Source organism: Eutrigla gurnardus (assembly GCF_963514095.1).
Source record: "Eutrigla gurnardus genome assembly, chromosome: 14".
Lineage (NCBI taxonomy): Eukaryota > Metazoa > Chordata > Actinopteri > Perciformes > Triglidae > Eutrigla > Eutrigla gurnardus.
The window spans coordinates 26,005,141-26,028,571 of record NC_139937.1 but is presented as its reverse complement, the minus strand read 5'-3'; the positions used below and the strand labels follow the sequence as shown (position 1 = coordinate 26,028,571).

General features: G+C 45.6%; 1 protein-coding gene across 2 annotated transcripts; it reads right to left on the bottom strand.

Annotated features, from left to right (window-relative positions):
• Positions 1–2,885: 2,885 nt before the first annotated feature.
• fam110d (family with sequence similarity 110 member D) lies at positions 2,886–17,571 on the bottom strand. Of its 2 annotated transcripts, XR_014598303.1 has the most exons (3): positions 17,433–17,571; positions 4,116–6,817; positions 2,886–4,085 (listed from the first exon to the last, which is right to left on the bottom strand). XR_014598303.1 is itself a non-coding variant. In XM_084026780.1 (2 exons), the coding sequence occupies exon 2, from the start codon at positions 6,105–6,107 to the stop codon at positions 4,773–4,775; it is 1,335 nt and encodes a 444-aa protein (XP_083882906.1). In that variant the 5' UTR covers positions 6,108–6,817; positions 17,433–17,571; the 3' UTR covers positions 2,886–4,772. The 2 variants fall into 2 exon arrangements, 1 of the variants encoding a protein (XP_083882906.1); XM_084026780.1 differs by having other exon boundaries at positions 2,886–6,817.
• Positions 17,572–23,431: the final 5,860 nt, after the last annotated feature.

Sequence of the window (23,431 nt, the reverse complement as noted above, 5' to 3'; positions counted from 1 at the left end):
GGTGTTATGATTTGCTAGTTGTGTCCATTTTTGTGCCGACAGATATGATTCAAAATGTTGACTTTTGAATGAAGCGTGCCTATTATGCAGTATCGCCCTGCCATACTTGCATGTTTTTCGACGCCGTGCTTGAGGCTCCACATCCAGTGCTCAAAGGCCCAGAAACGTCTGAGAGTGATGACTTCATTTTGTATTCATGCAGCTGGGAGGGGCTCACGTTACTTTTTTTGGATAGTGCCGCATCAACAGCACACTCAGAAATCAGACAGGTTTATAATTCATGCTGACATCTTTGAGTATGCTCCACTTTGCTGATGTTCCAGTGTTTAGGGACTACATGCCAAAAAAAATCAGAATCTGTATGTGGTATAACACAGGGACAAAGTCCTCACCAGTAACTCCACTTACAGACCACCACCGCTCCTACAAAGACCCCCAGCTCAGCCTTTTTGATGCATCCAGCGCTTCCCGGATGAAACGGTGCCTCAGTAACAGCTGCTAATTGGCATATCATGTTTCATTCTTGTACCGGCATATCCTACAGATCCTTGTGCTAGTTCTGTGTGCTCAGCCTCTCTCTCTCGCTGAGTCATGAACCCAGCTTCTCTCAAGCGTAGACGTCCACAGTCTGCCGAAGCTGCTGGCGCAGAAGAACTAGGCCAGATTTGACACACTTCACAACCCAGTGCTAACCCTGACACACATTATTGCATCTCAGAGCACGGAGAGGGGGGATAGAAATCCCTGCTACGAATGCATCATAGTTTGAGACAGTTTGTTGTTGAAACAGCTGGACTGGAGGGTTTTGAGCCCAAAAGAAGCTCACCTTCTGCTTCCTCTGCGACGTGACACTGAAAATGTCTTGTGACAGTTGCCTGAAGTGTTTAAAGACCACAATGAGTTTAAAACGCCCGGCAATACGGGAATCCCATTTTCATTTGTTGCCCCCCAAAAAAAAAATCCTGTTAGGAAACAAAACGCACATTTCTGCTGAATTTAATTATCAGAAAACTTTTTGCACTTTATTTAAGGTAAAACCTGCAAAGCAGTGTCTGAAGTTATAATTGGGTCAGAACTGCTGGACTGGATTTACCGGTGGGGCAGAAAAGTGTAAAAACAGGAGGTCTGTGGACCCCCGTGGGTTTTTTTTTTTTATGTGAGCAGAAAACCACATCAGCAGCATCAAAGCCTGCAGTGGATCCCTGCCAGTTCAAACCATCCACTTTTCAAGCCAGGCATTTTTTCTGCAAGCACGCCAACAATTCTTAAAACAGGTATACGCCAGCTCGACGTCGCCCAACCCTGTAATAATACATTGTTCTCTACTGTACCAGCTATTGTCTGTTTATTTCCAGGCACACTGAGGAAGAAAGGCCAAACCCAAAACATGACCATATGTTTAAACCTTGTCCTATGAACCCAAAACAGGATGTCACAGCGGGCCCTCCGGTCAGACTAACTGACAACGACTCACACACAGGAGGGCCATTGTTTTCTTCTGCTTTGTGGAGAGACAGAAAGAAGGGAAGTCTGGATACGGGATGGAGAAATTCAATTGCTGCATATTTCTGTGTGTGTGTGGGTGTGAGTGTGTGTGAGTGTGTGTGTGTGTGTGTGTGTGTGTGAGTGTGTGTGAGTGTGTGTGTGTGTGTGTGTGTGTGTGTGTGTGTGTGTGTGTGTGTGTGTGTGTGAGTGTGTGTGTGTGTGTGTGTGTGTGTGTGTATGTGTATGTGAGTGTGTGTGTGGTTACACTGAAGTGTTGCTGTTAGAACCTTTTAGATTCATCTGAAGAAACAAACCAGCTTGCAAAAATTTGAATCTCTGCAAAAACGGACCATCACATCCATAAATGTCCTTAAACCACGTCGGCCTTCTTTAAAAGGGAAAGTGCTGCTTAAAATAGAAATCTTTTGTGAATTTAAATCAGTCTTCAAGGCTGAACAGCTGGTGAAGTCGTCTTCAGACCAACCCTGGATCCGCTCCGTGGACGGTGAATAATGGGACCGACTCATAGCCGGACGGACCAGATGGTTTTACTGGCTTGTGACGTTTTGTAATTTGCATCTGTAATGAATAAATTAGGCTTTTTCTCGATGAACGGTGGCCGGGCTTGTAAACTAACTGTTCTGTTTCCAGCCTTAATGCTAAGCTAAGTGTATTGCCTACGCCCTCTAGCTCCATACTTGAGTGGTATCGACCTTCTGATTTAACTTTCAGCAAGAAAGCCAGAAGTTTAATTTAAAACAAACAAAAATTCAATGTCATTCAGATTTACTGACAATTGATGGACCAACTCAGAAAGTGATATTTTGACTTACACAAGATTAAAGCTCTGAGACTGGGGGATTTATTTCCCCTTGAGATTAAAATACAAAAATGCTGAGTCAGGTGGAAACAGCAGAGGAGACACAAAGCGTGTGAGGAAGAGTCTGGCTGTCGGACGGCGTAGACAAAGCATCAGACCACACAGAGGCCTCCTTGTCTATAAGCACAACCTGTCGCAACTCACTCAAGAGCGTAGCATGCAGGGAATGCTAAAAGGATTAGCGCGTAGCCACTTGAGATAATGTGAAAAACGATACGTGACGTGACGGAGGGAGGAAGAGTCAAGGACGAGCCGGCGTCACAACAGTGATTCAGTCGACCATCAAACCGTGAAGAAGATTAAAGAGCAGCACGCTCGCAGGTTTTCCTTTGTGCTTTCTTATTGACTGCTGCCATTTAATCCAATATCATATTTCTTCAATATTTACCACATTTTTATCAAACAATGAATGTTAATTCATTGTAAATTAAAAGGAAATGCAAAATCACCCAAAAACACATCAAACAGGGACCACATAGAAATCACCAATACACAAATACTGTATTTAATTTTTGTGTTTATTTGCTGTGTAGATCATACACAATCCTCTTTGGAATAAAAACTAAACCTCTCATATACATATATGTTAAAAAGAGATTCAGTATTTCATGGAGACACTTTGTAAACATGCAAATGTTTTTTTAACAGGGAGATATCAAACTCAAAACAAGTCCAACTTGAAGGGGATTTCAGAAGTCAACCACGCCGATGATGAATACAGAAAATAATTCTTATCAAAGCTGCATGTTCTGTAATTGTGCTGATTTATCACTTGTATATCATTTGGTTCAGTAACTCCCAGAATGCCAGTCTAACCTCCCACATACCTCAGCGGACCCCCACTTCATATTTCAGTGGCATGCTTTCCTGGAGATAGAGTGAGAATCAGTGAAGGATGGATGAAGTGAGGAAGGATCTGTGGTTATCAGAGGGAAAAGATGGCGGCTTTCAGCCTCCCCTGCTCCTTCTGAGCCAGCTGAAGGTTAAACATCTATAAACTGCCAGATGGTTAAAAGAAAGTGGGTTTGAGCACTGGGTTTGCTTTTTGGAGATGTGTCTATTATTTCATGACATTTTTGTGATTTAATTGTGCTTGTATTTGCTCCCATCTTGCAACCATACAGCTCACACAGCTCTAAACTATGAACACACATGAATCATTAGCCATGGTAATCAATGACTGTGTCACACGTTAATATTGGACAGTGTTTATTTTATGTGAGAATCAACCCTCTTTTTGGGGTTTAGAGAATGAGATGAAAATGATGAAAATGACTGGCCAGGCGTGTCTCCTTGTCTTCCACGATGCAGATGCTCCCTTGAATCCAGCTCAGTGTTTTAACGTTAATACGAGATGAATCTGCAAAGAGTCCAAGCTCTATTTCTGTCTGTGTCATTTCCTCCCTCTCTGTCCAGTTCAGTGCATTAACAGCCCCACAGGGGCGCCTCGCATGTTTGTTCCAACGCCTGCGTTTTAGTCGTAAAAAAAAGAAAAAGCAATACACAAACTAAACTGGGACAGATCCGAATGAGGTACTCATGGTTCACTTCACAATCACACAACGGTTTTCCAGTTTAGAAAAAAAAAAAAACATAGCTTAGTGGTTTTCCATTTTAATTTAGTCATTGAGGGAGTGTTGGTGTCGAGGACGCTAAACCGTGACAAAAATACACTTATGTGCCTTGTGAGCCTACTAATGAACAGGACAGCAACGGCCTACTCCACACACACACACACACACACACACACACACACACACACACACACACACACACACACACACACACACACACAGATACCAAAATATTTTTTCTAGGATAAATGGTTGCATTCATCAGTAAGGTCCGTCTGTACCCAAACAACACGTCCACAGGATCTATAAATACAATAAAAATCTGACCGGAGATAACTAGTCGCTAGTTTTTGTCCTTTCATTCGAAGAAACAGTCTCTTTGGCGTTCAGGAGGGCGAGGGACTAAAGGTAAACCGTGTGCCATGGAGCGCTAACTCTATGTGCAGAAACACATTGGCGGCTGAAACAAACCTTTAGTTGACCCTCAGTGACATTGGCAGCTGAAATTTAAAGAAAAATCACACCTCGCTAGTTGCTGTGACTTGCATTTCTGCTTACGGCTCAAAAGTAGCTACTTTTTCCTTCTACAGTGCATTTTCGTCGATGTCGCTAGCTAAATGGCAGCCGATGCTATATTGAAATTCAAGTGGAATTCAGTGATTTCACGCGCTGACTTTTGGTTCATAGCAACACGTTTTTGCACAAAATTGTAAAAGGTCTGCAATCAATTCCTTCCCTTTTACTTTTGTATCCAAAGATAAACTCTTGTTTGGTTCTAGAGAAGACCTTCAGACTCTCAGCGCTCCACGGCACCTGGTTCCTGGTCCCCTGTATTAAACAGTAGACTCTTTGGGTCCCTCTCGAGCAGCGTTCTTACACCCGTAAAGCCACTTGATGACACGAGCGTTCCTCTCAATGATGGACACGCCAGTGGGAAGCTGCTCGGCCAGCTCCTCCTGGAACAGCCCGTCTCCCGAGTGCTGGGAGAACTCGCTGGGCTCCGTGCAGCCGTCCCCGACGACGCTGCGGAGGGCCAACGAGAGCGTGTCTATGGAGCTGGCGCCGTAGAGGAAGTTCGCTCGGCCCAGACGTTCGATCATGTCCACGTCCAGACCGCAGAAGTCAAAGAAATGCTCCTGCTCCGACAACGCCACCGAGCAGCGAAGATCCAGGTCCGACTGGGAGCGCCGCAGTTCCCCAAACTGCCTTCTGGGTGCCGGCGGGGGCGACGCCCGCTTCCATGGGTCGTTCTCGTCATCATCGTGGTGACTTGAGTGGTTGCCATTGGTGATACCATCGCCGGTACCGTTTGTAAATCCATTCTTAGTCTGTTCAAGAATACAGCTAAACCCTGGGCTGGGCAAAGACCCCGGGCTGCGTTCTGGGTCAGTTTTACTAGACCTCCTGCTCCCTGGTCCCCCATCCGTAGTCTCTTTGTCATTGGTCCAAGACATGCGGGAGTCTCCATCCCGTGATGGTGCTTTCTCCTCGCCGATCACCATCTTCTGGATTCTTCCTTCGCCACTCTTCTCCCTCATGGAGCCCTGGAAGAGACGGCGGACAAAACTGTAGCTCTTCACTTCCGTGTTCTCTCCGACCGCTGCGCCGCTCGGACTCTTGCACTCTTTCTTCTGTCTGTAGATGACGAGGGAGTCGGGCCTCAGCATGCGTTTGCCTGTGCTTCGTCTGAGTACGGGGGCACTGTGTGGCGCCACCAAGATGTTAATGCCAGGAGTTCTGGGGCTGGGAGGCAGTAGATTCTTCACATTGCTCCTGTTATGCGCCTCGACGTCAACAGAAGTCCGTCTGTTCTCCTTCCTGGAGTCGTCATTTTCATTCTCATCCCTGGAGGTGAACGAGCCCGAGAGTGTAGAAAAGGGGGTGTTGGATGATCGGCGTGGGGGAAGCAGAGGCGTCGTGGTACCGGGGACGGATATAGCTCGCCGGGGCTGTGGCGGCGGGGTAGCACAGGGCACCAGCACAGGCTCCTGTTTGGTGTTGATCACCTGCTGGCTCTTAACATATTTAGCTTTGTCCGCCTCAAGCCTCTCCACAGCGCTGATTGAGCGGCCGTAGCCTCTAACGTCTATCTGGCGGCGCAGGTAGTCCGGACCCTTGTTGAGGAGCCTCAGAGGAGACGGGGATCCAGCTGGCGTTAGGGGCTTCATGTTGATTTACTGAGCTGGCATCAAAACCGCAGCCTCTCAATCAGCTTCTGGGTGTCCCCCAGAAAAGCAGTTGTTGGCCCTTTCAAACTTAGTGAGTTTGCAAAAGTTTCTAAGAATAGAAAACAGCTCTCATTCCTGTTCTCGCAGCTCTGGAGTCTTCCTTGAGGGGTAATAGATAGGTAGCAATTCAGAAGACCACAGAGTCCAAGTTTGTTGTAACGTTTTCTATAGATAGCTTAGAGTCTCTTTGTTGGGCAACGTTAGAGCCCAGACAAATTGATATCTCTATCCAGTATTTACACAGGCATTTGGATGGGCAGGCAGGGCACAGGGAAGTCCTTTTTTGTCAGCCAAAGAGCACTCCCAAATGAGACGCTCCGTGGCCACACCGCAGCAGAAATAGCAGGCAGGGTGCACTCCCCCACGTTTTCTTCTTCTCCCTTTCTGTTTCCCAACAACACCCTTCGCTGTTGATCTTTTCAGCGGCGGCTGCCTGGAGATATAACATATAATGGCCTCAAATATTTGCTTTGTGCGGGCCGTCGGAGAGACGCCGGGTCAAGACTTTGATTGCTTGGCGCCCGTCGTGGTTGAGGTGACCTGAGGGGTGGCCGGCACCGAGGCACTTGATTACGTTGATGGACAGATGTGGGGGGGGGGGGGGGCGGATGCAGATCTCGTCCTTGTCCTCACCTCACCTGCCTGGACTCCTGGGAACAGACAGAGAGAAAGAGTGGGTTTTAGTTGGAAGTGTAATTCAGGGCAAAGCCACAGAAACCAGATGGCAGGAAGGACGAAGGCTTATTTAAAGCAGGAGGGAGTTACAATGCAGAGCTGACACGTATAAGCATTCGCTGACCTTCTACCATACATATTAAATACAATAAGCATCACTTTTAGAAGACGACACTCCTATCTGAGTCAATGAGAGTGCAGGTCGACTACAGGCTGTTAGCATGTTGAACCAGTAACACTTTAAAAGTGAGAGAAAATGTGTTTTCCTTTCTCGCTGAACATGATATAAGCAACTTCATAAATTTAATTAAAGGGCACATGTTGGTAATATTTCCAATGCGTGCATTTTTCTTCATCTTTCGTCTGATTTGTGTCCGCCCACCTGCGGTAAGCTGTGTTCTTTTTATTTTTAAAGTGACGGATGTCTGTTGTCCAGACAGTTGTAACTTCCTGTAAGTGTTAAATGCAAGATGAATGTCTGTTGTCCAGATGCTGATCAACGTGTTTTCTGCACAGGAAGAACGGATTTATTATTCAGCTCAGCAAATACAACATCCTGTCTTACCAACCATTATGTATGTATTCGTACAGAGAAACACCTGACAATCAGAGGAACGTCCTGTACATGTGTGTATACACGAAGCTAATATTCAATTAAAACACGGGAGAAAACCTGGCAGTGGAGTCAGTCTGGATAATTATTTTTGCTGTTTCAAAATGACGGCTTTTTCAAAATCGATGTTGTATATTAAATGTGTTTGTCTTTGAATGTAGGCACTCTGCTGTCTGCATCGCATTGATCTCTGTTGTGTAACTGACAGCTTCGTGAGTCTCTGAAAACGAGACCGACTTGAAGTTCTGCTCAATTAAACCGATACGCTCCTGAAGTAATAACTTGTTCATCGTCACGGTTAAACAGCTTGTTCTCTGAATTGACACGAATATTTGGGAGCGGGGGCGGAGGCTGCAGGCGTCTATTATGGGCTCTACCCGCGGAGTATTTATAGCATGAAAACAACCCAGCTATCATGTGTCCATGCATTTGTGCATGTATGTGCATGTCATGGTATATTTGTGTATCTGCTCTAGTTTTGCACCTGAGCTTATAAGCAAGCGTGTGTGTGTGTGTGTGTGTGTGTGTGTGTGTGTGTGTGTGTGTGTGTGTGTGTGTCAGCATAAGAGGCTTCCCTGGAAATGAAATAAAAGCTGCAAAGACAATATAATATATAAGGCTGGATATGCTGTATATAAATACCCGGAGGCAAAAGAGGAGCCTGTTTTTCATTCACTTCCCTTCAAACTGCATTAAGAGCCCGTCTGGGCAGATTAATGACCCGCGTGCTGAACTCAGGCGGGTGTTGTGGGGTGTTTGGTTCCCCCTCAGGTCTGCTCCAGTGTTATCCAATGCTATTTTAACTTTTCCTTCACATGAGGTAAAACAATGCACGACCTCCCCGGCAGGAAAACGGATCCATGTCTCATCGTTAAGGACGAACCACACGACCCCACTGATAGTGGCCGAACACAAGCAAACACTTCAGGCAAGCTTTTTCCGTCTCACATTTATGAAGCGTTTCTGATCTGTGAGATAACAAAAAGAGCCGCTGACGCTCAAATCACATCAGAACTCTGTCAGCAAAAAAGACAATCGTTTAGTCACACTTACACCTCTTTTTCTTAAAACTAGCGCTGTGTGCCACTAGACATTCATGAATGCATTATATTTATCATAAATAATAATATCTCACATTAAAAGAGCTAAATGTTTCCGTTAGCGGTGCATTTATTTGATTCCATCCCCTTTAAATGCTCTTAAATGATTCCACAGTATTGCTTGCTCGTCTATTTGTACTAAACACTAAACTACTACCGACACATTAGAAGGTGTTACGTTCACGTAACTCTACTCTCCGATCTGCTCACACAGAGGAGGGGGTGGGGGGCGGAGCCAACTAGCTGTTTTTTTCCCAGATGTCAGAGCTCGGGAAAGTCGACCATTGTTTCAGTAGAAAAAATGTCTCAACAGGTGTGGAAAGAAAAGAAGGGCCTGAAAGGAGGAGGAAGGTTACGGTGTGTGACTGCGTTTCTTTATTAGACACCTTTCTTCCAGAACAATCTGTTCCCCATATGCGTTCATAATGGATGAGGATGCAATCACAGCTTTAAAGAGGGATTATCGCCATGGGAACCCAAACAGGCATTAAACCTGATGGAGGGGGGGGGGGGGGAGTATGCAACATGATATGAATACAGCAACTGAGCCAACAATCCACAACAATAAACAATATTTGTGCTACTTTTCAGTGTTAAATCAACGGTGGCTGCAGAATATCATCATAAATACCAACATGGTTTATTTTGGTAATACATGCAGTGGTTGTCATTTAAGCTGGGCTTTTATTGTGAAAGGTAAGAAGGAAAGGAGTCATCGTCAATAATAGAAAATATTTCAAAAGTTACATAGTGGACTACATGGTGGACTACATGGTGGACTACATGGTGGACTACATAGTGGACTACATGGTGGACTACATAGTAGACTACATGGTGGACTACATAGTAGACTACATGGTGGACTACATAGTAGACTACATGGTGGACTACATGGTGGACTACATGGTGGACTACATAGTAGACTACATGGTGGACTACATGGTGGACTACATGGTGGACTACATAGTGGACTACATGGTGGACTACATAGTAGACTACATGGTGGACTACATGGAGAGCAGCAGGTGATTTCGGCAGCCCTTGTGCTCGTCACGGCGGCGTGCGCTGACTGAATCTGACATCAGCAGCTTGAAGGAAACCAGCCTCCCTCAGAGGTCATCTCTGGCTCCAGGTGTTATCTCGGTCTCCAAGTCTGAGTCACAGGACTTTTTGGACTCGACGTCTTACCCGGAAAAGTCGACTAAGAACTCTCCTAAACGTGAATTCAAACTGAGAAAGCTGGAACGTCACTGAGAGCGAGCTGATGATTCGTTACGTTAACAACGCACACAGAGGGAGTGAACCAGTGACTCAGCGGGGATCTGCTCCAGAACAATGGCCACCATTAGCTCCTTTGACCGTAATGAGCCTCTTCTCCTGTGATCTCAGGGTTTGTGAAAAAGCGTGAGTTGGCTCCTTCTTCTACTCACTGTAGGTCATCATTAACCTCTGACCCCTTCCCTTCTGTCTCATCTCTATAGTGAACAACCCCACCTCCACCTTCATACACTCTCCTGCCCTCCGTCTCCTCCATATACCACAGAGCCTCCACCATTGTCCTCCCTCATCCATCACCTCCTTCCTGTCTCTTCCTGTGTTTGTGTGCGTCTCTATCATTTTCAAACTGAACAGAACGATGAATCTGAAGGGTCACGATAGGATAATAAAGAAGACATAAAGAAGTCTTTGTTTCCTGTGGACTTTGAAACTGTTTGAATGAAGCAATCTTAGAAGGGAAAATCACAGTTTGGTGTAACTGTGAATTACCTTCATTGCAGCCGCGAGAAAAGACACAACATGTCGACGTCCAAAGCTCAGAAGGTTACAGAAATCACAAATTCAACAGGCACTCCGTTTACAGCTGAATATTACAGGTAGCTCAAGGTCCATCTCTGGCTTCATGATACATAAAACATGAGCGAACGAACAGAAACAAGTGAATCTGTGATCTGTGGAACGTGCGCTGATAAGAAGTCCAAACATGATCCAGTGCACCTTCCCGACTCTCCGTTCTTTAATAAAACCTCCTCTCCGTCTGCCTGTCTGGCCTCTGTCCTCCCCTCCTGCCTCCCCCGTGTCCTGCCTCCCCCGTGTCCTCCCTCCCCGGCCTGCAGGGGAGGCTTATCCAGGCGCCCCCATGCAGCTAAAGAGGAACCAGATGTTTCGTGTCATGCTACATTTCGATGCTCGGACCCCGACAAGAGCCCCGTCATGTCAATTTTCCTTTTAATCAACGGCTTTGTTTGGCCAACTTACACTCCATCCCTTGAGAACACATCGCGGGTCAACGTTGGCGTTTTCGTATCGATTATTTTCCTGATGTGAAACCCCCAGAAAGTAGCTGAGAAAGAAAATGCAAAAGCCAGGAAGTGTTTGTTTGTTTCCAGAGAGCCGACAGAAGGATCGCTTCATCTGGAGCCAAAGAGAAGCCAGCTGGCCTCGGATCACAAGGTGAAAGGAAGTTTCGGCGTGAATTATGTTTTCAGCGAGGTAAACACGACGATAAGAGGTTTATAGACTCACGAGGACCACCTTTGAAGCTCTCGGGAATGAATTCACCTGTCACATTCATCTGGACAGATGAGAGACACCATCCTTCCTCTCTTTCTTCACCGCTAACATCTGGCACCACTTTTAAAGACAACACAGACTAACGAACGTCCAAACATTAACCAAAGCTCTTTATGTCACAACGAAGCATCTGTGCTCATCGATTCTCCACAGTGTGAGGACGGGGCGCCCGCGTGGCGGCTAATGAGGCACGATTCATGAGTTTTGTCCGGCTCGGTCATTAACCAACACGACAGAGCCAAAGAAGTCTGTTTGGTGGAAGGACAAAGGGAAGGAGGTGTCTTCTTCTATTATCACGCCGACCTTTCTTTGCATTATTAATGAGCCACAACAAAGGCCTCCTCCAGGCCCACGGACAGGCCCGAACCTGGTCATCTGCCTCATTAGTCGGGGAGGGGAAAGGACAAATAACGACATGGTGACAGTAAAACACAAGACATGGAGCGACGCGTAGGCTACACTGTAAAAAATAACCATTTCAGCCATAAAATGTTCCATAGTTAAAATACAGTTTGTAACTTTAATTTCACATGATATCTTCGTTATTTGGGTTCCTTCAGTGTTTCATAAAAGATATTTCCACCTAAAAACAATAAAATTAGCTATAATTAAAATCATTTTTTCTGTAATAATTTTATATACCACCCATAAAACATTGCATTTTTTCTTTGAGAAAATGGAAATGTTTATTCATAGTTACGAATTGTTCATGTTATTCTAGATTAGACATTTACATTCACGAGTCTATTTAAAAAAAGAGTAGATTCCAGACTTTTTTTAGAGTGTTCTGTCCCCTCAAAGACTAAGTTGTAAACCCCATCACCATTGTGAGGCCTTGAGCGCCGTTAGCGGCTTGATCTACGGCTGGAGGCGCCTCGGGGCTCCACATTCACGCCCCGTAGACCACCTGGGACGAGCTGAGGGACCCCCGGCCTGAATACGTCTCCTCCCAGACTGTAAAATGGACAAGATGGGCTCTTAACTCACTGCTGCAGCTCTTTTGTCATTCAAAGCAAACCATCGCAGAGACAGCTGAGCACGGGAGCTCCGAACCAAGGAGGCTGGATGGCTTTAAGGTGGCATGGTGGATGGCTTTAAGGTGGCAGTGATAAGATAGGAGGCGTACATGTCAGTGTGAGTCAGAGATACGGGTCAGGTGTCAGAAAGGAAGTGAGGACGTTCTACAGTCAGGTGGCCAAACTGGAGAATACTCAGCTAATACGCTTATTAGCCGGTTTTTAAAGAAATGACCATTTTGCAGTTTTCAAACAGAAGTTTACACTTTTGAAAACTAATACTCAACAATTTTTTTTTTTTTTTACTTTTGTCATTATTTTACATATTATTATTTAAGACTACATTATACACCAAAACTCAGCAGCTTGATTTGTTAGCTAGATTATTATTATCTATATATATTCCACTAATCAGAGGTAATAATTAAAATAGGAGCTATCAGTGGCCGCTAGAACATGTGACACAGTCAACCTATAACAGCCATTATACTGTAAGTCAGGCTTTTATCGGCGCTGAAACACCCAAAGATAACGCCTGCTGAGATAACACGTCCACATTTATTCCTGCTTTTATCAACAGACGCATTCGTTCCGTTTCTCCTCAACTAAGAGCTGCTGTTGATCATTAAACCGCTCTGACCCGTTTTATGAGTCACTCAGTGTTCACTTTCTTCAGCTCCATAAAAACAAATAACTGGACACAAGCAACAATGACCTTTGACTTGAAAACGGATCTTTAGATTTTAGAGGATGAGTGAAATGAGAATTTCAGCTCAGCTTCGGGTGTCGTGAGACGCCAGGTGCATGCTGGGAACCAGGAAACCTAATGATCCACAACACCAGAGACACCTGAACCCTCCTCCCGGTCCAGGACTGCTGAGCTCAGCTGATTTACCTTCCTGTTCACCTGGTGGACTCACAAGGAGATGACGTATACCCGGATCCCCATAGAAATGTATTATTATTATTATTATTATTATTATTATTATTATTATTATTATTATTATTATTATAAAAGCCAAGACAGATGTTAGACCTGATGGTTCACATCTAAAACAATTAAAAAATGTCTTTCGAACACGAGTTTCGATTATTTTGAAATCGATGTCTACGTCAAAACTTTTTATGTCACATGACTTGCAGTTCCGACTGTTTCCACTAGGCCAAAGACAAGAGAAGACAATGCTAGTTCATCGATTAGAGGGTTTCAGTTCCATCTATGAGCTGACTCTTTGGTTGAGGGTGTGTGTGTGCAGTGTGTCGTATGGATGTGTGTGTGGGGGAAGACACTGAGGGTTGAGTTTGTACCCAGCATGTAGACTGCACCGAGTAGACGTCCCGGCTCTGGATAGCATTGTTCTGTAAATTATGACCGCCGCTGCCGCTACCTCCACATGTCTGCCGAATTTATGTGTGTGTGCAGCACAAACCACCACAGTGTGGGTGTGTGTGTGTGTGTGTGTGTGTGTGTGTGTGTGCAACTCTGGGCAACACAGCTCTCCCATAAAAAAGAAAAAAAGAGAGAGCCTGTCCTGTTCATACAGCAGAAATGTGGGCGTGTCCCTCCATCTCCCAGTCTTAAATGATGAAGGCCGGCTCCCACACTGGGCTCCCTCATTAAGCACTCAGCTGGTGAGAACGCTCTGAAAGACAGCGCTGTCTGGCCGGCCGCCAGATGTTTGATTTCCACCAAGTCGGCACATTTTTTCACTCTGCCAGGCATATGTCTGCTTGGACGGAGGGATGAAAGACGCGTTGGCGGATGGAAGCTGTTTGACTCGCGGACCAGGACGTTGAAACACCGTTATACACCTGTACCTGCGTTTGAGTGAAATCTCCTGAAAGTGTGAGGAGGAGGGGCTAAACAAACGTCCCTCTTTTCACACGGACACATCATCAACGTGTTGCCGATGCGAGCGGTAAAAGGTTAGCGGCACCTTGTTTGGGGTCGGAGCTTAAAGCTGCTCCAGCTGTGCTGTGTCCCCAAATACCCCCCCCCCCTGCTGTGTAGTAACACACCCTCCACCACTTAAAAGGTGCCAGTATTGATTTGCTGCCTACACAGCTGAACACTGTTTGATCAGGTTCATCTAGTACAACACTTTGTATTGATGCTGCGTATCGGAGGCAGGATGCTCCATCACATCCTGTTTTTTGAGGCCCCATCGCACCAGAGAGTAGATTTCCGAAACCTCAAACGAGCCCAATTTCTCCCCAAAAAAACATCCAGAAGAAAATAATTCAAAGAGCCTTCCTCTTCCTGTTTCCAGCCGTTAGCCTCCCCTGAACCTGCCGGCTGTCCTGTCTCGTTACCCACCCAGCGACCTGCAGCCCTCCGAGTCCCACGGAAAGAGAGACCCCGCCGCTCGCCCCTCTCCTGTCAGAATCACAAAACATCTGGAGGAGCCGGGAGAGGTTTCGTAGCTCCCCCTCCCCCCTCCTGTGTGTGAGGGAGCGTCCAGGCCTGTGTCATCTTCCTCACGGTTGAGGGAGCGCAGCCCGATGAGCGTGATGGGATGTGGCAGAGCTACAGCGGCGCCCGGGCCGACTGTGAACAATTACGGAGAGGAGGGCCTCCGCTCTCACAGCTGTCACACACACACACACACACACACACACTCACACACACACACACACACTCACACACACACACAGACACATGGGGGGGAACCGCCAGGAGATGGAGATCTGTCAGATCACGTTGTGTGACTTCGTTGGTCACGGTGAATTATGGATTGAGTTCGGGTCCCATAGAGCCAGAGTGATGTAGGACTTCAGGGATGACAGGACGGATTATGATCATGATGACATCATTTCAACGGACGCAAACATGCAGATTTTGATTTCTGCAGAAACGCATTCAAAGACGTCGTAAATCTTTCAGGAGATCAGCCAACAAGTGAAGTTTTCACGCCAAACAAACATCCATGTTTTAAAAATAAGCTCGTGAAATGATCCATGAACCAACACTAGCTTCCAGTAGATGGCAGGTTGGATGGCGAGTGTTATCACTTCATCATTGGCTGCCGGCCTGAATATGTTGTTTTTCTGCTGGACGAATCTGAGAACTGTGACTTTTTCTTCCTGGAGGAAGTTCCCGGAGACAAAGCTCCACAAAGGCCCGAAACAAGGCGACAAGAAGCAATAAAGCTAAATTATAAGCCTGACGGTGTTTGAAGTCTCACGCTCACACTGTGAGCCTCAAATGTCTAAAACCAGCTGCCGTTCGGCAACACACACACACACACACACACACACACTCACACACACACACTGTGCCGGGGGGAGATGATGTCATTAGCAGGGTGCGTTTTTTCCCCCCTCTTCTTCTCTAATTAGAAACTCGAGCTTCCCGCCATAACTCGGGGATCTTTACGCGTAATGGGGATGAAACGGAACAAATGTTCGACATAAAAATGCGACGTTTTCAAGGCTGCGCCCTGCAGGGAAAAGAGAAACGGTGCCTTGAATGTGGTGCCGCTGATATTGAAGTGATAAGAAACACATGAGTGGCCCATTGTGAACTAAAATAAAAGATGAAATATCATCCTTTGTGTCAGAACTCATGTGGCTCAAACTCATCAGATTATACACGTGAAGACAGTTTGTTTTGAGGGAAGACGGTAAATAAAAGATGATTTTATCCTGTATGATATTCCAGTTTTTGACCTTTGCAGCTTCTGTTTTTCGAGTTTAGTGTCTCAAAAGTCATCAAGTCAACGAGATACTCGTGTTGCATCGTCCTCCACATCACGGCTGCCTAAACTGCGTTTGATTGAGTCATGTTAATGATGTCAGGCTCCTGTCAACACCCCAGATGGAGATCCCCCCCGGTCTGTAACGGGAGGAAGCATTGTCTGCCCCGCTGGGATCAGCATCAAACACACAGATGCAGCCGAATTACAGCTGGATGAAGAGCACCGAGGACACACGTGAATCCTGCATTTAAACACTCGACGTGAAGGCTGGAGGTGCTTGTGAAGCCTGAGTCACCGTAGCTTTCAGGCTGGGATTACAAGCCGGGTCACATTTGCAGGTTTTCAAACTTTTCAAAAGTGGAATCATGAATCATGTCGTAGGAGTCAACGAGCCTGAATCCACCTCCTAGTAATCCATTATACGTCATGCATAACGAAGCACACCCACAACTATGAGGAAATCCTATAGAAGTTTATCTTTTATCCAACGTGCTCAAACAAAACGGAAAGTTGAGACATTTTTCCAGCGAATGAGAAAGTGGCCACCAGAGTAAGAGTCAAAGCTTCATCGATCACGTTGGATCTGCATCAGAAAGCTGGGGTTAAACCTTGCTGCACCGGGCCGAACCAACGCGTCTGGGGGGGGGGGGGGGGGTGTTTACGGGACATGTGTGGTCTGTTTAGTCTGCCTCCAGGTTGTTTATGCTCCTGAGCTCACACCGATCAAACCAACGCATGAAACGCACCAGCAGAGAGTCGGGGGGGTCAAGGTGGAGTTGACCCCGAGGGCATGTGATTGTCTCCTCGGGAGCAGGGACGGTCTATCTTAGCAGTAACGACCCCTCCGGACCCCCACCTTGCTGTTTTTGTTCTGTTGTAGGTTCTCAGGTGACGTCGGTATCCGTGACCTCGTCATAAATGAGCTGATTGGTCGGAAAACGCTTCATTTAATTCAACATCACAGAACTTTTCTTCCCTGATTAGACGTCTGGAAGCCAGAGCCTCATTTGTGCCCCCCCCCCCCCCCCACCCACCCCCTCCTGATTCCATCCAGATGTAAATATTTAGTGTAGTTAGATGGGATAAACCTGCTGCCCCAGGTTATCTGCTGCTTTAATCACACCGACCATCTATTACTGAACTTCAATGCTGAACAAAACCCAGCCAATCAGGATCCTCAACAACAAAAAGGAAAGTTTCAGATGAAATCCAGCATGCTGTGTTGTTGATGGATTATCTACACTCACTAACACTCTAATTCTACACAACAACACAGACACAGACACATCGGCCTTGAACGCACCATAATATAAACGCGCATATGTGTCCAGTTTAGTTGTATTTAATAACAGCACTATGGAGGGTTGTGTACCACGTCACCTGCCGTGGAGTCTCCCACACACACACACACACACACACACACAACACACACGCACACATACACACACACACGCACACACCAGTCTAACTTAGCTGCCAGGTTATTGCGTATTTGTCATTTATGCACGTGAGCGTAATCGATCCGCGTAAAAAACTGCGAAAACGTCAAAAAATAATCCCACAGTTCCTCCCCGAATCCACGGAGAACTTACCACAAAATCAGCCCGCATGTATCCGCTCTTCTAAGCTCTCCGTGGTCCTCTGCTCCCCGGGTAAAGGTGCGGAGATCCGGCTCGCTCTCCGGGACGGAACTGTGCTTGTGCGCGGAGCTGCGCGCTGCGGGGACGGCGGGCACACTGACGGAGCGCTGCACGCCGGGGAGGGAGTCCCTCCAGCGGGGGGAGGAGGGGGGATGGGGGCAGGTACGAGCCTGTAAACTGACTCCCGTGCAGCTGAGTGGAGGAGGGGGGGGGGGGGGGGGTCAAATATAACAGCCATTCATCGATCATCGAAAGCAATGATTTAATATCAGATAATCACATGTATTCTGTCTTTCTGAAACCTGCCTCACAGACTGTTTAAATGACTCCCAGTCATATTAATACTATTATATCATATTTTATATTTCTGAGGCAGCAGAGGAGGAGTTCTCCTAAAGCTGGTTTACTGTTCGTGATTATAAACTATAAGGTGATGCAGAAATAGTCAGGAATGTTGATTTATGCTCACATTTTGTACAAAGTCTCACGATTTATGACGTTTTTTAAAGTTGGTCCCCATTAAATGTGGACAACGCTGCTCTAATAGAGCTAGTTATTAGTTATTAATCGTGTTGTAGATCATATCAGCAGGAAGAACAAATTAATTTAATTATCAGGTCCAGTTTTTTTACTTTCATGCTATTAGCTCTCCTTTTGTTTGAAAACTTGGTTCTCTTCTTGTACCCTTGTGGTTCGTTCATGTACAGCTCATAGACCATAAGTATTTTATAAAGTATGCATGAAGGAATTGTAAAAAAAGAAGTAGGCCTACTAGCACTGAAAACGTGTCTTTGTGAGGCTCTACTGTCTAATATCAGCTTGTAAAGTTATGACAGCGCTAACATGCTAACCTCATATTACTCTGTATTGTGTTAGCATGTTAGCATGGTTGCTAAATGGCACCAAACCGAGTGCAGCTTTTACACGAGTTTGCTTATAAAACCAAAGTATGACAGAGACATTTTTAATCAGTTAGTTGTACTGAGTAATGGGTTCGTGCTGATTGGTGGATAAACCACCTGACAACGAGCCTCCAGCTAATCAAGCGTTTGTTTGACTCATTGACGGCGCGTTAATCAGCATTGTTCTCCTGTTGTTTATTAATGCCTCTTCACAGTCACTTCACACGTTATCTCAGCAGCTTTACATTCATCACGTGTCACATGATCTGAGCCGCTTTAATCCCCCGTTCATGTCGTTAGCCGTTAGATGAAAATAACACCAGAACATGTTCCTTACGCGTGATCCGGGGAGTATCACATGACTTCATTCTTTTTGATTATTTCTTCATTATTTTTCACATTTAACAAATAACAAATCTAGACATTTAAATGGATACAAACTCATAATAATAATAATAATTATTATTATTATTATTATTGAGTAAAACATCATAATAAAATAATAAAAAGGAATTTAAAATAAGTAAGATCAAAATAATAATAATAATAATAATACAAATAAATACATAAAAAATGAAAAGCTCAGCTATGGTCACAAACATGTATCTCCTTTCATCCAGTGGCATGTGACTTATTTTAATGCCTTCTTTTTGAATGCTCTGCAGCGTGCTGCCTGTCTGAGTGAAGCTGATTGGTTGATTAGCTGTTAGCATTTATTGATTAAGGAGCAGCACGTCGTTTACCCAAATAAAAGCTCTATCTAACTTTGCAGCTCTGTTGCTCGTCCTCCTCCCTCTTTGTCATGAATGCTCGGAGAGGTCGGGAGGGAGAGTGGGGGAGATAAAGGAGTGATCCGTGCATTTCACACACACCTGTTTCTCATTCTCCAGCTCATCACTCTCAACAGACAGGCGAGTGAGGAAGCACAGCGCACGCAGATCCACTGGAAATATTTTAAAGAGAGTATAAACACGCTCCCAAACAGAGCCATACTGACGCTCACATGACTCCCATACACATGCACATGCATCACGTGCACGCTCCTTTCCTTATTCAGAACATTTCACACTCAACGGGCCGAAGCTGCTCCTGTGAGGCGGATCCATCCGTACCTCGCTGGAAAAACGACTGTTTCAAGATATGAAAGCGTCTGAATGTTAAGTTTAAAAATAGCGAGCCTTCAGAGAATTCAGGTTTTAGAAAAGATCAATACGCTGCTGTGTTATTAGAGGAATGGCATCTCTCAAAATAGAAGTCCCTGTTTCTGTAGTTGGGTTTGGGGGGCCAGCTCCAGACTGGAGCCACATCTGGCCCCCCCCGGTAACGTGACCCGCTGACCCCCCCTCCGCTCCCTGACCTCTTGCCCTCGCAGCCACGGCTCAAGGAAGCCACACTTCCTGCTGAGCGCTGTGTGCGAGGTGGCGAGCGACCTCAACCTCGTTTGACGCCATCTTCTTCGCCCCCCCCCCCCCAGGAGGGAACTTCCTGCGTCGAGTTAGCGTGTAGCAGGTGGCTAATTCCTAGCACGGTTCCTGGTGCCAGTCAGCTGTTTAAGAGCCTGTTAGCTCGGGGCGATAATCCTGCAGAAGCTGTGAAAGATCACGTAGTGAGAGGGTGACGGAGACGCCCGGGGTCCAGGAGGATCTGTAACCGTTAAAATAACCACCAAATATTCTGCATTTCATCATCTGATCGTCTGTTGTTGAGCGCTGAGCATCTGTTTTTCTCAAATTAAAATATTCTGATGTATAATGACAAGAATAGCATCCAGTCAAAGTCATGGAAGTATTGGAGTGAGGAAGAAGAAAAATGGACACATGTACTCGGCCACAGCAGATAAATGCTTTAATCTCTATACATCCCTATAAATAATCCCTTATGTGAGAGGTAATATTGATATTCACGTTTAGGGGCTTCAAACGTATCAGACCCTCGTGGATACGTGGGAGCGCTCCTCTACCATCTTTGTGGGGACATTTGTATATCTTCAGTAGAAAATAGTTCCAGTAAAATCCGTTCACAGCGAGGTCTGCAGGAGCATCAGGACACCGTTTCTGGAAAAATCATCAGGTCAGGCTTTAAATGTTGACCCTTTGAAGATCACCCGTAAACAAATCCCATGAGACTCCTGAACTGAACATGGAGGCACTTTATTTTGATGCTATGATGCTGCTGTAAATACCAATGTGCATTGATCCACAGCTAGGAATGTAACGGCTGCTCCTCTTGACTAAGCGGTCGTTATGGTTTTAGTCGACTAAGATTTAGTTGATGAGACGTTCTTCATGCTTTTAGAAACGTGTGAACACAAGATTTAAAGTGCTTTTGTGTGATTCTTTGTGGAGGAACCCAGTCTTACAGAGCTGCTGATTAAATCATAATTATATGAGTGTTGACTCAGAATTTCTTTGTCCGAGGAGAAAATAGTCTCCAACAAAGTCAGTATTTACTCCTGTTTGAGTCATTGTTCTAAAAAAAAAACGTCTGTCCCAGCTGTTTTAAGGGATAACTGAGCCTTTAAAAAATGAAAAATACAAATAATGAGTATGGGGCAGAAAGTATTGAATGATAAACTAATGAGCTGTTTGGTTTTGGTGTTTTTTTTATAAGATTACAGCCCTTGCCCTAACTCACAAAAAATGGAAATACAAGAGCACACACACACACACACACACACACACACACACACCTACACACACACACACAAGCCTGGATTTAGGACGCTTCAAAGGGAGGAAGGCTTCCTGCCCATCTTGGACCATTTGCTGGTCTCTGCCTCGGCCTTGTGAGCCATGTGGTGGCTGTTTGCAGCCACGGAGGTGATCGACTGTAACTACGGGTTCAAAACTCGAAGGGGAGCCCATTTGTTGGGTGTGATTGTGTGTGCAGTGATTATTTCCGTTGTTTTTTCCTGTTTGTGCTTCATCGTGTTTCCCCGGCTCAGATTCCCCTCATAAGGATATTGAGTCTGGAGCTTTCCTGGTGATCTTCGTCTGGTTCTTCTTCCTCAGTCTGTTGCAGCTATTGTCACCAGCTGTTCCCTAAAATAGTTTACTTTTGTGATCCAGTTGTGATGTCATTGGGAGGAGGACGATAGGTGGATATTTGGACTCTTAAAGACACACCAATCAATATTTGGGTATTAACAATGGATCTTGTCACTCGCTCTTTGGAGCGTTTCAACATCTTTCAGCTGATCCTTTTGGTTTTACAGCCAACAGGAAAACAACTATAAAACCTCCGTACGCCACATTCCCAGCACCAAATGGCAGGAAGACACGGTCAGCAGCAGTTAACAGCTAAACAGCCAGATATTCCCCTCAAGACCAAACACAGAGCTGAGAGGGAAGAAGATGCTTTCTTTATTCATGTATGAACCCAGATGTTTCCTGAGCTTTCTCTCATCTTAATCAAGAACTTTGAGTTGCATTAAGTGTCCATGCATTTGCTTGTGTACAGAAGAATGTGAAGAAGTTCTCGGAGACAACGTTCATTTCATCTTCAGTGCTGCTTTTATCCACTAAAACAATAATAATAATAACTTTATTTATAGAGCACCTTTTAAAAACAGCAGTTTACAAAGTGCTTTTGACAGCAAAACAAGGCACACATAGATCCATACGGATCCATACACATGTATACACATCGACAGAGCAGGAGAAACGATGGGTAGAGTTAATAAGATGAGATGAAAGACAGCAGAAAGACAATAAAATAAGAATAAATAAAAACACATTAGATTAAAGTTAGAAATTAAAAAGTAAAAAAAGGCGACATCACATAAAAGCCAGTCTATAAAAGTGTGTTTTAAGATTTAAAACAACTGATGTCACACAGTGACCGTTTTCTCTCCTCCTCCACCTCCTCCTCCTCCTCTTCCTCCTCCTGCACCTCCTCCTGCACCTCCTCCTCCTCCTCATCTTCCTCCTCCACCTCCTCCTGCACCTCCTCCTGCACCTCCTCCTCCTCATCTTCCTCCTCATCCTCCTCCTCCTCCTCCTCTCGTCTCCAGCGTAGTGACTAAAGGCCCAGACCGGTGGTTGACCTAAACATGCTCACACCGGTGTGACCTCCCCCTGTTTATCTTGCCCCCCCTGCTGACCTCTCCCCCACTCCTCTCCTGTCACTTACGACGCCTCCTTTTGTTTGGAGTTTACATCTGGTGGAGGACAGCATGCCCCCTGCATGGTTTTTGTTTTAGTGCTCACATCTTTCCAAAGAAGAACAAAGTCTGAATGTCACAGAGAAGTCAAACCCGACATCTTCTCGTCGTGTTCGCTACGGTAGTGTACAGTGAGAATGGCAGGAATGCGGTTTGCAATATTTCCTCATATTAAAGATCAATATTTGTGTAAGTACAGAGAGTAGCGGCTACCTCCTCGTCACATGGGGAGACATTCTCTGGGTATTTCCACTTGGCTCAGGAGCTCATAGCCTTTGGCAGAACATCTTTCCTGTGGTGAAACAATGCCAGACGTGGCCTCGCCTGAGACGGAGCTGGCATCATGAAAAGCACTCTGCAGTCCGGACCGAGAGCTCAGTGAGCCAATGGACCGTCTCCACATAAACACCCCCGACCAACACATTCAGGGCTTTCTGTGAAAACAAACACTGGAAAGTAGGGGGATTAGTTTGTGTGTCTGTCAGCTGGACGAGCGGAGAGCTTGTCATGTCTAGATGGCAGCGCTGCCACCTGCAATAATATTCAACAGTTTGTTGAACAAGACGAAAATGAGGACGAGAGATCTCGTATTAAAGATATTAAAGTGATCCTCCACCCAAAAATCATATACTCACTGCATAGAGGTTTGAGAAGCGGCTCTGAAAGTTAGTTTCTCGTCAAACAGCAGCTGTGGTCAGCTTAGTCGGTAACCGTGGCGACGCCTCCGGGTGCAGAAAGAAGTCTGATTACATGGAAGTCTATGAGAAAATGACCCGACTGCTCACTTGATTTATTACCTCAGTCAACACTGTAAACATGAGTTTATGGTCTCAATCTCTAGTTTCAAGTCTTCTTTCATACAGCATGTTCATTTAGTACATTATGAT

Bases quoted from the DNA above. Each gene is read 5' to 3' on its own strand.
- fam110d (XM_084026780.1), bottom strand. From the start codon at position 6,107: ATGAAGCCCCTAACGCCAGCTGGATCCCCGTCTCCTCTGAGGCTCCTC.